General features: G+C 47.0%; 1 protein-coding gene across 1 annotated transcript in view; it reads right to left on the bottom strand.

Moving 5' to 3' along the window:
* Positions 1 to 3,304, bottom strand: part of LOC307234853 (glycerophosphodiester phosphodiesterase domain-containing protein 5-like) — a gene marked incomplete at its 5' end in the record, with an annotated part of 29,933 nt that extends 26,629 nt beyond the window's left edge. Inside the window, one exon of the mRNA XM_080006717.1 lies at positions 3,181 to 3,304. Within this exon, the coding sequence (XP_079862843.1) occupies positions 3,181 to 3,304 (124 nt within the window). The remainder of the gene's footprint in view (positions 1 to 3,180) is intronic.
* Between the last annotated feature and the right edge of the window lie 12,291 nt (positions 3,305 to 15,595).

Genomic DNA, 15,595 nt, shown 5'->3' with positions numbered 1-15,595 from the left:
ATACATAGAAACACATGCACTCAGAAGGAAGAGCAGCCTGACTCGGTGTCCAATCAGGATCCTGTATTAGTTATTCCTCCATGATCCTATTGGACTGAGGGAGGAGGGAGGCTGAATGTCCTTTTTGGGCATCGAGACGTTGTTCAAGTCCCAAGGGGGAAGACAGGCTGACAAGATATTCACCAGCTGTGAAAGAAGAGTGAAGACAGAAAGACAGAGAGACCGATGGGCAGCCAGCGATAAACAGAATAAGAGACAAACAGGCTGACAAACCGACTGTTCGGATCGACACTGCACTTCCGCAGGGGCGCTGATCTCAGATTTGGGGCGACAGATGTCTCGCCTCTCCTCCGGCTGCAGGGACGGTGCAGAGCCCTGATATGAGCGTCACCCTCAGGTGAAAGAGAAGCTTCCTTCCACCAAAATACAATGCAATTCCTTTTTAGCCCCTGGATTCCGGCCCGTTGGGCGACTTGAGGGATTATAACATGACCCAGATTTCAGATATGGGAGCTCGTGTTTTTTTTCTTTTCCCGGCGTTATCGAGACAAACAAGACACCACAGCCAAAAAAAGGGAGAGTGATGTGTACTGAACTTAAATACAAATAACAAGATAGATTAAAAGTCGTCAAATTAAAGGCTAAAACTAATTATGTTACAAACCAAATTGCTTAATTTAAAATGGCGTAACGACAAGAATGACATTGATTGCAAACTTGATTGCAAATTTGGAGTAAATCATAAATTCTTAAAAATGGTGCAAAGGTATAGTCACTTTCCACATTGGGGAAACATGTCGCTTAATGTGACTGAATGCATACAGCACATCAACCGCTAATAGCCGTCTGCTTTGACACATGATCTCCAGTTTCTGGTTTCATTTTGAAATGTTTTGTGTGATATCGGCCTCATTTAGCTCCCGAACGTTTGGCATTTGCAGCCTCAAATCATTTATGAAATAAAAAACAATTTGAGTTTCGACCCTCCAACGAGGCTGCTCCTAATGAGAGAGGGAGCAGAGGGAGAGGAGGGAGAGGAAGGAGAGGAGGGAGGGAGCGGAGGGTGAGGAGGAAGAGGAGGGAGAGGAGGGAGAGGAGGGTGAGGAGGAAGAGGAGGGAGAGGAGGGAGAGGAGGGTGAGCAGGGAGAGGAGGGAGACGAGAGAGAGGAGGGAGAGGAGGGAGGGAGCGGAGGGTGAGGAGGGGGAGGAGGTAGAGGAGGGAGAGGAGGAAGAGGAGGGAGAGGAGGGGGAGGAGAGGGAGGAGAGAGAGGAGGGAGAGGAGAGGGAGGAGGGTGAGGGGGGGAGAGGAGGGAGAGGAGGGGGAGGAGACAAACTGGAACCATGTCCTCTGTGGAAGGACCGGCACCATGGATGCCACACCAGATCGATACCATGTCCATATTCATCTGGAGAGAGTGATGGAGAGAGAGAGAGAGAGAGAGAGAGAGAGAGAGAGACGGACAGAGAGAGAGAGAGAGACAGAGAGAGAGAGAGGGAGACAGACAGAGAGAGAGAGAGAGAGAGAGACAGAGACAGAGACAGAGAAAGAGTGATTGACAGATAAAGAGACATAGTGACACGGTGTCGGACGGAGAGAAAGAGAGAGAGAGAGGAGAGGGAGAGAGAGAGAGAGAGAGAGGAGAGGGAGAGAGAGAGAGAGAGAGAGAGGAGAGGGAGAGAGAGAGAGGAGAGGTGGCTTCATAACACCCGTGATGTACGGGCAGTGCACGGCTTTCATTGATTCTCCGTTTCATCTCTCGCTCTTTTTACATTTTTTTTCTCTTGGATGGCCCTCGTCTGAACAGCCTATCGATCGTTCCTGCAGAGCTGCGCGTGTGTGTGTGTGTGTGTGTGTGTGTGTGTGTGTGTGTGTGTGTGTGTGTGTGTGTGTGTCTGTTCCGTTAAAACACGTGTAATCTACCGCCAAGCAGAATGGTGACTGGTATCAGGAATGAGAATGTGTCCAAATCAATAAGATTATTGTTTTCATACATGTTTAAAATCGAGCATCTTAGGTTATTTCAGTTGAATTCACGATCCAGACGTTTATGGCGGCGGCAGAGAAGCTTTTCCTAAATCCCTGCCGAGGATCTCGTACCAGAGTGCTGTTCATCTGCAAGAAAAGGAGAAGGGAAGTAGAAGAAGGGGAGGAGGAGAGGGGACGGGATGAGGGGTTTGTTTCCAGAAGCACCGCTCCGCTTCGCTTTTCGGTCCAGAGGTCTTCAGGTCGGCCCGTGGGGAACCCTGACACCCACCACGCCCCACACACACACACACAGTCTCTCCAAAACTGAGAAAAAGAATGTGACAATGTGCATTAGAAAAAAGTATATAGAAAGTGTCCTCTTGCTTTCCGCTTCTGTGCCATTGCCGTGGTAACCAATGTGCCTTTCAATCAGTGACGGGCCAAAGTGAAGGCTGACAAGGGAAGAGTCAAGATTCAAGAGGTGTATTCGTCACATACATATTCATACGTTCATACATAATATGCAGCGAAATGTCTTTGCAACGCACCCGGAGATTATGCGCAATATGTTCTAAACTGAACATAACAGCCTAACTAATTCCTACCTATCTAACTAACTAAACTAACTGATTCCTAAAACCTAATGCAGTTAGTGAATAGAATTATATAAATAAAATATAATAAAAATAAAAGAAGACTCAAAAAGATCATTCAAAGTGGGGGAACCAAATAGAAGGGAATAGAGTTACGTATATGGAGGGGGTGGTGGGGTGAGGGGGTAGAGAGGAAGGTGCGGAAGTTATTGATCGAAAATAAACACGGGGGAACGTGTCTAGTCCCCCCAAAAACTTAAAGCCGTTCCTGGAACCCCTCGTGGCTGCAGGGTGGGCGGGGGTTGCAGGGTGGTGGTGGTGGTGGTGTTGGTGGTGGTGGTGGGAGGCGCATGGCTGTTCTCGGTGGAGATCCTCTCCTTCCTTTGCAACCGCTCTTCGTTTGCGGCCCGATGGAGGTCTTTCCCCCTCATCAGCCCAGTACCTCCATGTGGATGTATCCTGGGTGGGGTCCCCCCAAATAGTTGTGTTACGTAACGCCGGGCCCTCCGGGGGCCCGTTCGCCTGCATGTAGCTGGGATCAGACAATCTGCTCCGAGAGATGTGACTCAGGCCTTCCATCTGAGCTGGTGTTCGATGGAGTTGATGTTTGCTTCTTCTTACGCAACGGTTTGTTGTGCATCTGTGGCCCGGTGCTGATATGGATCTCCAGGCCTCTCTGGCGCAGGGATTCCAGGGCTCTGTACTCTGGGCTCTGCAGTACTAGTAGTTTGATCTTCACTGACATGTCCCACTCCTCACAAAAACTCCTCTTCTGAGTCTGGCAAAGCCCCCATGGGTGCAGGGCTGATTTTAACGTCAGCTTTGGTGGTGACTGCGCAGGTATGGCAGGTGATAAACATTGTCAAGGCAGGTATTGGTGTTGGCTGTTTGGTGGTCGCCGGTGAAGAACTTGTGTCTTGTGCATGATCAGAGACAGCCCGAGCAGCTTTGTATGCCTTTGCAAACGCATCAGCAATGCAGTGTATCATCTACAGATCTTCTGAACGAGCAGCGCCATGAAGCTTCATAATGGACGCGCCGGAAACCCTCGGTCTCGGCCTTGAACCTGTTTGGGTCGAAGAGTCTGACGTTGCTGACCGGAGGTCACAAACAGAATCCGGCGAATTGTCCTCCTTGTGGTGGACATGGGAGGATGAAACCTGCAGTTCCCACAGTCAGCCTTTTTAAAGAGTGAGATTCTGTGAGATTATGGGGTATTTTGGGGGTATTTCTATTTCTACTCCAGTGGAATTGGTGTGCTGCAGGAGAGCGGCTCCACCTTCCCTAAGAGTTTGAGCCAGAGTCCCATCATGACCAGCGGACTTGTTATTCCTTTCATTAAGGACGACAATAAAGACGTAACAGTAAGCTTGTTGGACCGTCCGTGTCAAGAACCTCCACAACAGCGCTGGGGTAATGGTTCTGTTATCCAGCGTTGTACACTGGCCTCGGCTCTGGAATCCTCTCTTTTTTGCCTGGGCAATGGACATTGTCCCACTAGTCACAGAAGGCTTACAATTTGATGGCAACGAGCCATTCAATATGCACGAGTCCTTCATCCGGACCCGGTGGTGCTCGGTCTTGAAACCAGGGATCCTACTGCTGGTATGAAGGACGTCAGAGTCAGGCAAATGAGAGAGCGCCTCAACTCTCCCAGGTCCGGATTGTTTTACCAAGCTCAGCCTTTTCCGGGAGAAGGTGTAGCGTCCCTCCTCCTCCTCCTTCAGAGCAGACAACTAAACGGGGGTGGATCGGAGGTGGACGCAGAGTGCACGCACCACCGCCCCCACGCCCCCCGGGAAGCTAAGAGAGGTACGAGACGACAAAAGGGGGCGATCAGGGAGAAAAAGGCAAAAGGCAAAGGCGTCAATTTGACGGAGCGTATTAAAGAGGGGAGATCGAGAGCGAGGGATGATGAAAGGGCGAGCCGGGCAAGAGGCAGACAGATTTGGGGGGCAGGGCAGATAAATCATCTCTATTTACTTGTTGATAGATTCTCTCCATCAGAAGTACACTACATGGTGTATCTGACTTCATGGGACGACATCGGCGGATTAAGTGAAATCCTCTGGCTTAAATGAGGCAATAACTGTTGTGAAAAGAGAATCGGGATTGAATTGGTATTTGCATGGAAATTGCACCTGGGGGAGTTTCCGTCACGGCGAATGTTTTTAATCCTCGCTTGTCTGTGCGGAGGAGGCTGGATGGACGTGCGTGTGTGTGTGTGTGTGTGTGTGTGTAGTAATAGCAGCTGCAGCAGAGTGATGTCTCATCGAAGGGCGTTCCAAATCAAAGCCTGCCTTTGTTGCCACATCTGTCGGAGGGCTTTTTCATCCGTCCCTACCTTCCCTTCCTTTTAATGCCGATATTCCTCTCCGTCCCTGCGTCCGTCTCCACTCGTCCTCTTCATCTCCCTCTTTGTGCCATCACGCCCCTTAGCCGTGTGTGTCAAGTGTTTTCGCCTAAATAGCCGAAAAAGGTTTTCTCTCTCTCTCGCCCTCCCTCCACCCGTCCTCTCTCCCGGCGGTGCAGAGTGATTGATTAGCCTATAGCAGCTCACAGACCCTGCCCACCCCCCACCCCACCCCCCTCCTCCCCCGCTCCCCCTCCGTGCCCACATGGAGAGGATTAATCAGAGATGGGGAGACTGCCCCGGAGAACACTGCAGCGATCGGCAGCGCGCGGCTTCACACTTCCTGCCGGGCAGGAAATCACAGTGAAGCACGGGCTCAACGAGGACGTGATGGAGAGCCTGGTTTCATCACAATATCAAAATATATGTATGTACTTATGCATGTATGAGTGTCAGTGTGTGTGTGTGTAAAGGTGTGTTTTGGTATATGCATACATTTGGACATTTCTGCTTGTACCTACGGTATATGCGTGTATATGTGTGTGTGTGTGTGTGTGTGTGTGTGTGTTTGTGTGTGTGTGTGTGTGTGTGTGTGTGTGAATTAATGTGGTTATGGTCTACAGGAGTGTGTGTGTGGAACAGATAAGAGGCTCCTCTGCAGTGGAGGCTGTTATGTAACCGCTGGTACTGAGATAAGGGGAAGCACAAGCTCCACTGCACTCTATAGGAGTCACACACACACACACACACACACACACACACACACACACACACACACACACACACACACACACACACACACACACACACACACACATTTACAGGAGTAACGCCGTCATTACATATAAATGCGCCCTTTCCATGTTTTTGGAAATGAAACCCAAGCTCTTACAGTTCACAAACTCTGTAGTTTATTTAAATGAAGGGCAGCGACGTATCCCAGTCATAGATTAAACCTCCGTCTGGGTCAAATTAGTGTGATGGCGAGCATTCCGAAAATATCACAGTGTTTTACCAGAAAACACATCAGTACAGTTCAGTGGTGGAGGGCAGAGTCTCAGCTCTGTGGTGAAGACACTTTTAAATGGTTCTATTTAAAATATGGTCACGCCATGTCAGTGCTAGTCAAAACTTTACGGTTGGCGGCCCTGACATGAACACGAACACACAAGCACGCACGCACGCACACACACACGCGCACACACACACACAATGTCCTTGCCCTATAAATATAGCGTTAAGCCTGAAAACACATAGTTTATTAATGAGGACATTTCATCTAAATCCATATGTCTAGTCCCCCGGAGTGTGTCTCCCTGATGACACAATCTCTGAATATTCAGTTTTGAATTTGCTCAAGGTCATGGCATAGTCCCAATAATATTAAAAAATATATATAAAAACAGTCAAATCGATCAAATATAATAAATTACATCCATTATGATATAAGTAGATTAGATATAAGTTATAAAGTATTGGTAGTTAAATATATCTATAATATATATGGATGCCTGATAGACTGTGTTACCCATCCCAGTTAATAAACGGTGCTGCAGCCTCCATCTGGAGAATCTGACAGGGAACGTCTCCCTCAAAACGAATCCGACCCCGCGCCTCCAGGGAGCTGCCACGGCAACCGAGAAGGTCTTTGCCTGGAAAACGTCTTTGAGCTCTACGATGCTAATCCAGTATATCTGAGGGCGTCCTGTAAACCACCGTTGAGAGCCCTCATCAAGAGAGGCTGGCGAACGTGGGATCCATCCTGCATCATGTAACGTAAACGCATAAGAGAGCTTTGAATGTCTTCCTCGGGACGGCATCAGAGGCTTGCACGTTTCATCATCACAGCCTCTTAATATTACACATTGGTAAATATGAAAAAAATATTATTATTATTAATAATAATAATAACAATAATAATAATAATAATAATAAAATATAAATCATATAAAATAGTCATGTGAAAATAGTTCATTTAACTTCTGTTTCCAGGTGCAACAAAGCTTGAGGATTTAATTTAATTTCTCAGTTTTATTCAGTTGAGTGCTCATTGTTTTTGTGTCCAAACTCTGACACTGGAGCTTGTCTTTTCCATGATCTGTTTGTCCTCGCCTAAAACCCCATATCTTTATTTCCCTGCGTTCGGGACATTCCTTCCTCTCTCTCTCTCTCTCTCTCTCTCTCTTTTTTTTTTTTTTTTTACGTATGTTTTTAAACTCGGACAGATTTCAAGATTCAGTTCCAAAAAAATGTCCCTTCTCCCCCTCCGCCCCCTCCGGCGCTTATCTCCAACTGGCTGTGGTTTTTCTTTTAATTCTACATTTTCCGTTTGTCCTTTTCTCAACTTTCCGCCAAACTTTTGTTTTTTACATTCCTGATGAACCCCTTCCCTCCCTCCTTCCTTCCCCATGGCTTTCACATCCTCCGTCCGTGCAGTCTCTCCATCACATCTTCCTTTGTGTGCGCGTGCGTGTGCCTGTGTGTGCGTGTGTGTGTGTCTCTGTATTCGTGTTTGACAGCCTTCTTCACCTTCATGGTTGTTTGTCCTTGTCATTAATGCGTCACGCTGCTGCTTCTGCACCTCCCTCTCTTCGTCTATTCTCATCCCTCTTTTCTGGTCCTCTTCCTGTGTGTAATCCCTCTCCCCTCTCTCTCCTTTTTGTCTTTCATCCTCCCCCCGCCTCCTCCCTCAACTTCTTACTCAGCATTATTAAGCCTCATTACTCCATACTGCACCAGCTTGGGAATGTACACTGATGTGTGTGTGTGCGTGTGCATGTGTGCGTGTGTGTATAAAAGGCAGAGCAGGCACAGGAAGTCGAAGTGTAGAGCTAAAGGAGCCGAGGATGTACACTAGTAACTTTTTCCATTTATTGTTAGTTATAAATACTGAAAGCACAAATTGACGTAAATGCTCCCATATCATTGAAGGGAGAGCGATCTCTGAAACAGTGATCATGTGATAAAAGAGCGTTTGCTTTAAAGCCTTTTTACAAAATGATTCCATCCCCGTGTTTCCTTTCTAAATATCGTTCTAATGTAATTACTGACTTTGAACCTCATCTAGATTATCAGACTATATCTGTCAATGGGCCAAAAGATGCACGAGACATGCACTAGGGGACTATTTGTTGTATGGCTTTACATTAAACAACATTTTTATCCATTAGATTCAATTCGATTAAATGAAATGGAAAAAAAGAGTAAATATAGAGAATTTAATGTGGATCTAATTCAATTCTATGTGTGCTTTTTGTCTCACAAATAACTTTCATCGATAAGACCAAAACCCAGGTCTCTGTTGATATTACCGGATATCTCATACAACACTGCACACGTGAAAAATGCGTCTTGTGTATTGGAATATTTCTATTCAATAGAAATACTCTGTTTAATTTGATAGATTCCTTTGGTTCTATTTAAATAGATTTTTTTTCTTTAAAGAAAATAGAAAACTGAGCTTCTTTATAGTTTCTAACTCAGATATTCCTGTTGAGCTTCAGCCTCTGTTGGTGTAGAAACATAAGAAACGGAAACATAGCTCTCTCTCACACATATACATATACACACATATACACACACACACACACACACACATACATACATGTATATATATATACACATATATATACACACATATATATATTTTTAATATATATATATATATATAGAGAGAGAGAGAGAGAGAGAGAGAGAGAGAGAGAGAGAGAGAGGGTTTTTTTATGTGAAGCAGATGTTTGAGAGGGTAAATTGGTGCATGTGCTGGATGTAAGAAAGATGGACGGCAGGAGCAGACTGTCTATTTAATGAACGGAGATGGATGAGGGCATGTTTCCCCCTCCCCCCCTTAATGACTGACGGAGGGTTTTTATTATGGGGCGTCATCACATTATCCACACGTAGTGAACGTTGCCTGCCGAGCTCCTTCACACTGTACCTGCGATGAACCGTATTAATAAAACTCCTTCGCGTTGGCGGAGAGAGGGGTAGAAGTTGGGAGGGAGAAGACAGGGTGATGCAGCTTCTATTCAAGGCTGTTTGCAGGGAAACATTAAGCTAGATAGGTAAAATAAGGGAAACGCCTCGAAACACATTAACATCCAGGACTGACAAGGAGTGAAGCCGCCCCTTCCCTTCGGCGGCTGGAACCCTCGTCAGAACGCTGCCACGCGAGTCCTGAACTGTCCCGCAGTCCACAGCTGCAGCGTTCTTCGAGAAGAAAATCCCCCGGTTCTTCCAGGGATTAGAGGAAATGTGCTTCGCGCTCCTGGCTCCACAACTTCCCGCGGAGTTCATAACGGCCGACTGTGGAGGCCGCGGCGGACGCTTGACTCTCTTCACTCTGTAATTTGTTTTGGCCGCGCACTACAGTCCTGGTATTTGGCCGTCGTGCAGCCGGGCGGGGCAGTTATTGGACCCGAAGACGCCCGAGAGCGAGAGAGAGAGAGAGAGAGAGAGAGAGAGAGAGCGAGAGAGAGCCGTCATATTTAACATCGAAAGGAACGTGACGACAGACCGTTCAAGGTTTTGTGCTCTTCCCGCCGGGTTCGTTGCGCATCGGATACAAATGGTTTCCGAATAGCAGCCCATAAACTCTCTCCCTCCCTCTCCCTCCCTCGCTCTCTCTCCGGGACCAGAATGTGCTCAGCCCAGAGAAGAGAGCAATCCGCAACATTACGCAACCGGGATCTAATCCTCTGCAGGGGGACGCTGGAGGTTTAAGATTTAAACGGCAGCATGTTACACAGTCGCCTCCCCCCCCCCGCAACCTCTACTTTCCCCCCTCCGCCCAAAAGCTCCTTCCCCTCCAGCCCGCGGATGAATGGGAGGCTTAGGAGCCGGGCACATAGTAATTGCCACTTTTAATTAGAGCAGGCGATGAAATAAGTAAATAGGAGGGGTCACATTACACAGCCTGACGCGGCGGCGGGCCGCCAGATTAGGAGTCCGCGGCCGCCCCAGACCGAGGGTGTGAAGTAACAGTGTTTCACGTAAATTACTCAGAGAAGGAACGAAAGAGCTTTAGAGTGTGGGGGCGGGGGGGGGCTGAGCAAAGCCCTTTATCGGGAAAAAACTTTGTTGGTATTTAGGACTAAGGTTGGTTAGACAACAGGCGGAGAACGGAGGTCAGCCTGTTACCCCTGAACGGACCCAAGCACGACGCCCCGAAAGAGCTCTGTGGTTGAGCGCTGAGCTCTGACCGAACCCAAAACACTTTTTTATGGTTTTCTTCTATTTGCACTTCTCCTCGTCAACACGTTTCCTCGACCGAGGGTTCAGGAGCTGCGGCCCCGCCCTTCCACGCCACTTCCGCCTCTATATGGTCTGTCGGGTTCGGAAGTTGAGGCCTTTCTAAAAGAGACGACGCGTACCTCTCCCGGTCTGGCGTGCGTTATTTTGGTTTAATTTGGGGCAAACGGGGGCAGGCTCCCGGGCGCATGACGACCAAGCGGTAAAACCTTCTAATCTGCTTTCGCCAAAAAGGAGAAACACATCGCCCACTTCCTCGAGACATCCTGGAAATGAAACAAACCCAATTTCCTCAGCGGGGGCAGGAAAACGACAGAAATAGACGTTACAGTGTGAGTAGATTTATATCTGGGAACAGCTTTGGGTTTTTATTAATACGTTGGCCGCTGTACAACTCTGCAAAACCCAGAATAAAGCCTAATCTCCACTCTGTCTGTGAATTCAAATGACCAGGGTCACACACACACACACACACACACACACACACACACACACACACACACACACACACACACACACACACACACACACACACACACACACACACACACACACACACACACACACTATTTTGGCCACAGCCCTTCCCAGCCCCTTTCTTCTTCTTACTATTTTGTTGGATTTTTTATTTTTTCCTCAAGAAAAAAACCTTGACACTAATACGAACGCACCGTGCCGACAGCAACGTACAGCTCCTTCAACCGGCCTCTCGGTCTGCCGACCAAGCGATGTTCAAAACGAATTTCCGTCCCGCAAGATCATCACCGCCAATGCAGTCTGTCAACCAAAAACAACGGAGAGAGAACAGGAATAGGATGAGTCTCCCAACAGAAGCGAGGTTTGTTTTGGTGATAAAGCATGTTGTACAACACACCGATGAGCCACACCATTAAAACCACCACTAATATTGTGTAGCTCCCCCTTGTGTCCGCAAACAGCTCTGACCCGTGGAGGCATGGACGCCACAAGACCTCTGAAGGTGTCCTGTGGTATCTGGCACCAAGACGTTAGCAGCAGATCCTTTAAGTCCTGGAGGTTGTGAGGTGGGGCACCCATGGATCAGGCTTGTTGTTCCAGCACATCCCACAGATGCTCCATCTGAGCATCCATGCTCTTTGTCACGTTCCTGAACCATGTTTTCAGTGTGGCAGGGTGCATTATCCTGCTGAAAGAGGCCACTGCCATCAGGGAATACCGTTGACATGAAGGGGTGTTCTTGATCTGTAACAATGTTTAGGTACGTGGTACGTGTCAAAGTAACATCCACATGAATGTCTGGACCCAAGGTTTCCCAGTAGAACATTGCCCAGAGCATCACACTGCCTCCACTGGCTTGCCTCCTTCCCATAGTACATCCTGGTGCCGTCTCTTCCCCAGGGAAACAACGCACACACACCTGGCCATCTGATGTAGAAGAAAACATGATTCATCAGACCAGGCCTCCTTCTTCCATTGCTCCATGGCCCAGTTCTGATGCTCACGTGTCCATTGTAGGTGCTTTCAGTGGTGGACAGGGGTCAGCATGGACACTCTGACCGGTCTGCAGCTACACAGCCCCATACACAGCAAGCTGTGATGCACTGTGTGTTCTGACACCTTTCTATCAGAGCAGCATTCACTTTTTAAGCAATTTGTGCTACAGTAGCTCTTCTGTGGGATCGGACCAGATGGGCTGGACTTCGCTCCCCACGTGCATCAATGAGCCATGGGCGCCCACCACCCTGTCACCATTTCACCGGTTGTCCTCCCTTGGATCACTTTTGGGAGGTACTAACCACTGCATACCAGGAACATCCCATCCTGCTGTTTTTGAGATGCTCTGACCCAGTTGTCTAGACATCACAGTTTGGTCCTTGTCAAAGTCACTCAGATCGTTACGCTTGACCATTTTTCCTGCTTCCAACACATCAACTCCAAGAACTGACTGTTCACTTGCTGCCTAATAGATTTATTATATATATTAAATGTTGTGGCTGATCGGTGTAAGTCACATAGGGATCAGCCAGAGGGCACACAGCGGGTTTCAGCGTCCAGAGCAGAGCTGGAGGGTTGAGAGGTGGAGGGGGGTGAAGGAGGAAGAGAAGAAGAGGATGGGGCGAAAAAATAAATAAATAAAGAGGAGGAGGCGACTACTGGACCGGACAGAGAGCCCAGACAGGTTGAGGCAGAGGATGAAAACCAGGAGGAAGAGGAGTGGAGGTGAGTTAGGAGGGGGAGGTGCCAGGAGGAGGAAACAAGGGATGAGAGAGGAGGGGAAACCAAAGAGGGAAGGGTGGGGGAGGGGGGCAGGGAATGGACAGAACAGAAGGGAAGTCTGACGACAATTTCTACACCCAGCTTGAGTTGCTCGATACGACAAGCGTCATTTAAAATGGCAGCGGGGGGGGGGTGAAAAGGGGAGGAAGAAGAGGAGGAGGACGAAGAGCGGAATCTGATTAAATCAGTTTCCCCTTCTGAGTCTTACATAAGATATAATGACGAAAGTGACGCTCTGAAAGATTGTTTTTCTCCATTCCACTTTGAGAAGTACAGCTCAAGGACGCGCACACACACACCCGCACACACACACACACACACACACACACACACACACAGTCTGAGGACCAGAGGAAAGCAGCAAAATGAATGTATGGCAATCAGTTCCTCCATGTTGCACCCCCACACCCACACCCACACCCACACCCACACCCACACCTCTAATTAGCAAAGGGAAAGCGATTAGATAAGAATCAAATATAATTATCCATGAGTTTGAAAACACTTGATTGATGGGAGCAGCTGAGCGTGCTCGAGCAGCGGATTGCTCTGAAAAAAAAAAAAAAAAAAAAACAGACGATGGGAAATACCTGATGGAAAACACCTCTGAGTTTTTAGAAAAGCTTTGAGTCGATCAATGAAACCATCTGCTCCTCCGTACTGTACGTCACAAACAAATGCATCGATATTTGAAGTCGCGAAATGACAAAAACAAAAACAAATTTTAAGGCAACATGAGCCAAATAAAAGCGTTCCAGAGAAGTCGATCTTGGATCCACGCTCCATCTGAGATCTGGAAGAGCGACTGAGCCAACCAAACGGTTCAAGAAAAACCATTCAATAAAAAAACACCATCACCATCCTTTTTTTTTTTTTTTTTTTACAGTTGTATTTTTTTTAATCACTTTTAACAGTCGTTCAAACAATAAAAATGATGAAACCCATAAACAGATAAATTATGGCTCTGAAACACAGGGGATGGAGCCTTCTTCATCAGTACCTTCCCTCTCTCGTCACTTCCTGGAGTGGATTCTGAAAGCTCCCTGGGACCGAGACGCTGGGCAACCATGGGCTTTAAACACGGTCTAAAACCCCAAATTCTAACAGGTAATGAGGAATGTGTTCACAGATTTAAACTCATTTTATACAGCAGCAAGGCGTTGTTTTTGGAGTGTTTTTGCCAATTCCTTCATTTTCCTTTTTTTTTTTGTTCAACCTTTTGATGCATTGTTATTTGTGCCATAATTTCAGACATGCAGCAAAAAAACCCCAATTCATTTTGTGACGATGAGACAGATTCCTGCATTCGAAATGGTCCGAGAGGGCTCTGGTTTGAGAAGTGTGCAGCACAGGTGAGAATGAATTGATCCCGCGAGCAACATTATGTAGATCTTAAACTCTACGGTTTGTGGATACATTTCGCTTTTAATCATCATTAGAAATCACGTCATTTTGGTGAATATTTTACCGCTTGCTGTAATTCTAATTTTTGACCCGTTCTGTTCTGGGCACGAGCAGCATTTTCAGAGAACTTCATGTTCGGAGCGACCTGAAGGATTTTATCGTGTGGGGTTTTGTTTTCACTGCGAGCCCCCACCCGGGAGGTCTCGGAGGCAGAGGTTGGACGCAGGCGGGGCGGAGCTGATGGGCTGTTTGTGTCACCGCGTGGCTCAAGTGCACTTGAAAGGAAACACGGGCTTCGGTGAAGAGTCCAATCCGGGCGCTTCGATCTGGCTTTTTCCTTTTTGCAGGATCTCTCTAATAATCCTACGCAAAAACAATCCCCAAGAAGCCTCTAGAAAAGGACATTTTCCTAAACTACGAATCGACCCAGGCTACGTTTATTCTCTGCCTTCATAAAGACATTTATCCAAATATCTTGGCTGCTGTGGTTTTGGTGAGTTGGCCGACCCGCCCGTTTGTTGATGTCTAAACTTCCTAAAAAAATCTCCTTCCGAACGGTCCCGAGGGAGTTTTGCATGTTTGAAACATGTTTAAGGCCAGAGGTTCATTGACAGTACATGAAAAAAATTAAAGTACCATATGTAAAATATGTGGTTTGAATAGATATTCTGAGTATATGTTTTTGATCATTTTCTGATATTTATACTTATGGCTTTAATTTGGTATCCGCTCAGTGCCTTTCTGGGGCCAAATTCACATCAGCATTTCATCCAAACAGCCGTTGCAAAACATATACTCAAATGAATCATTCAAATTGATAGTAATAATAATAAAAAACAACCAGAAAAAAACCCCAAACAAAACAGACAAAAGTGATTGTTGATTCCATTGAGAAGACAGAACATTTCGCTAAACAAAGAGTAAAACTGATATTCTGATATCGTATTTTTCTGTTTTTTTTTTTTTTTCCTTTTTTGACAACGCACTTTTATTTTACACATTAAAATGTACACCTGCGAGGGAGTTAAAAGTCCGTCAGAGACACACGGTACCCGCTGCGGCACTGATCATTTTCACCTTCTTCGAAAATAGGATTGCGATATCTGTCCGAGGCCTATCCTACCCGAGCATCCTTCATGTGTCGCCAATATAGGTTTCGGCGTTTATCACAATTCATGACGATTTTTAAACGTACCGTATTTAAAAAAACAAACAAAAAAAGGTTCGGTTCACATGCACGCTCTCTCCTCCGTCGTCCCAAGTGCCCCAGAGCCAGGGAGCAAAGCACGCCTCACCAGAGGGGATGGTGGGTTCTAACCGCCGGCTCGCGGATCCCTGTATCTGGGCCAAGATCACTTTTAATTCCCGGAATCCGTTTGCATATTTTAATAAGGAGTTTGTCGCGAAGCTTCTCCATCGGAGGTGTAACACGTCGTTCCTTCTCCCCGGATGAATTTGTGTCTGACCCTCTTACCCCTTCCACCAATATTAGCCCCTGAACGGTAATAAATACTCAGAACGGTTGTGGTTCCTTGACAACAAAGAACTGATAGAGTTTTGACCGAGGCTCCGGGGGGCCTTTTGGGGGCGGAATTAACTTTTGACTTTGTGCTTGAAATGTGTACGTGTGGAAGTATTTGTAATTAACATGTAATTAACATGTAATTCACATGTGACTCCAATGTCATTGTTGAGTGCAAACTTGAGAACAAGACGTCCATGACATCTTCACGGAACATTCTACCGACATTCTAGAGTTCCTCTGTTCCTTAG

The sequence above is a fragment of the Zeus faber genome (assembly GCF_960531495.2).
Source record: "Zeus faber genome assembly, chromosome: 9".
NCBI classification, from domain to species: domain Eukaryota; kingdom Metazoa; phylum Chordata; class Actinopteri; order Zeiformes; family Zeidae; genus Zeus; species Zeus faber.
This window is presented reverse-complemented; position numbering and strand designations above follow the sequence as displayed.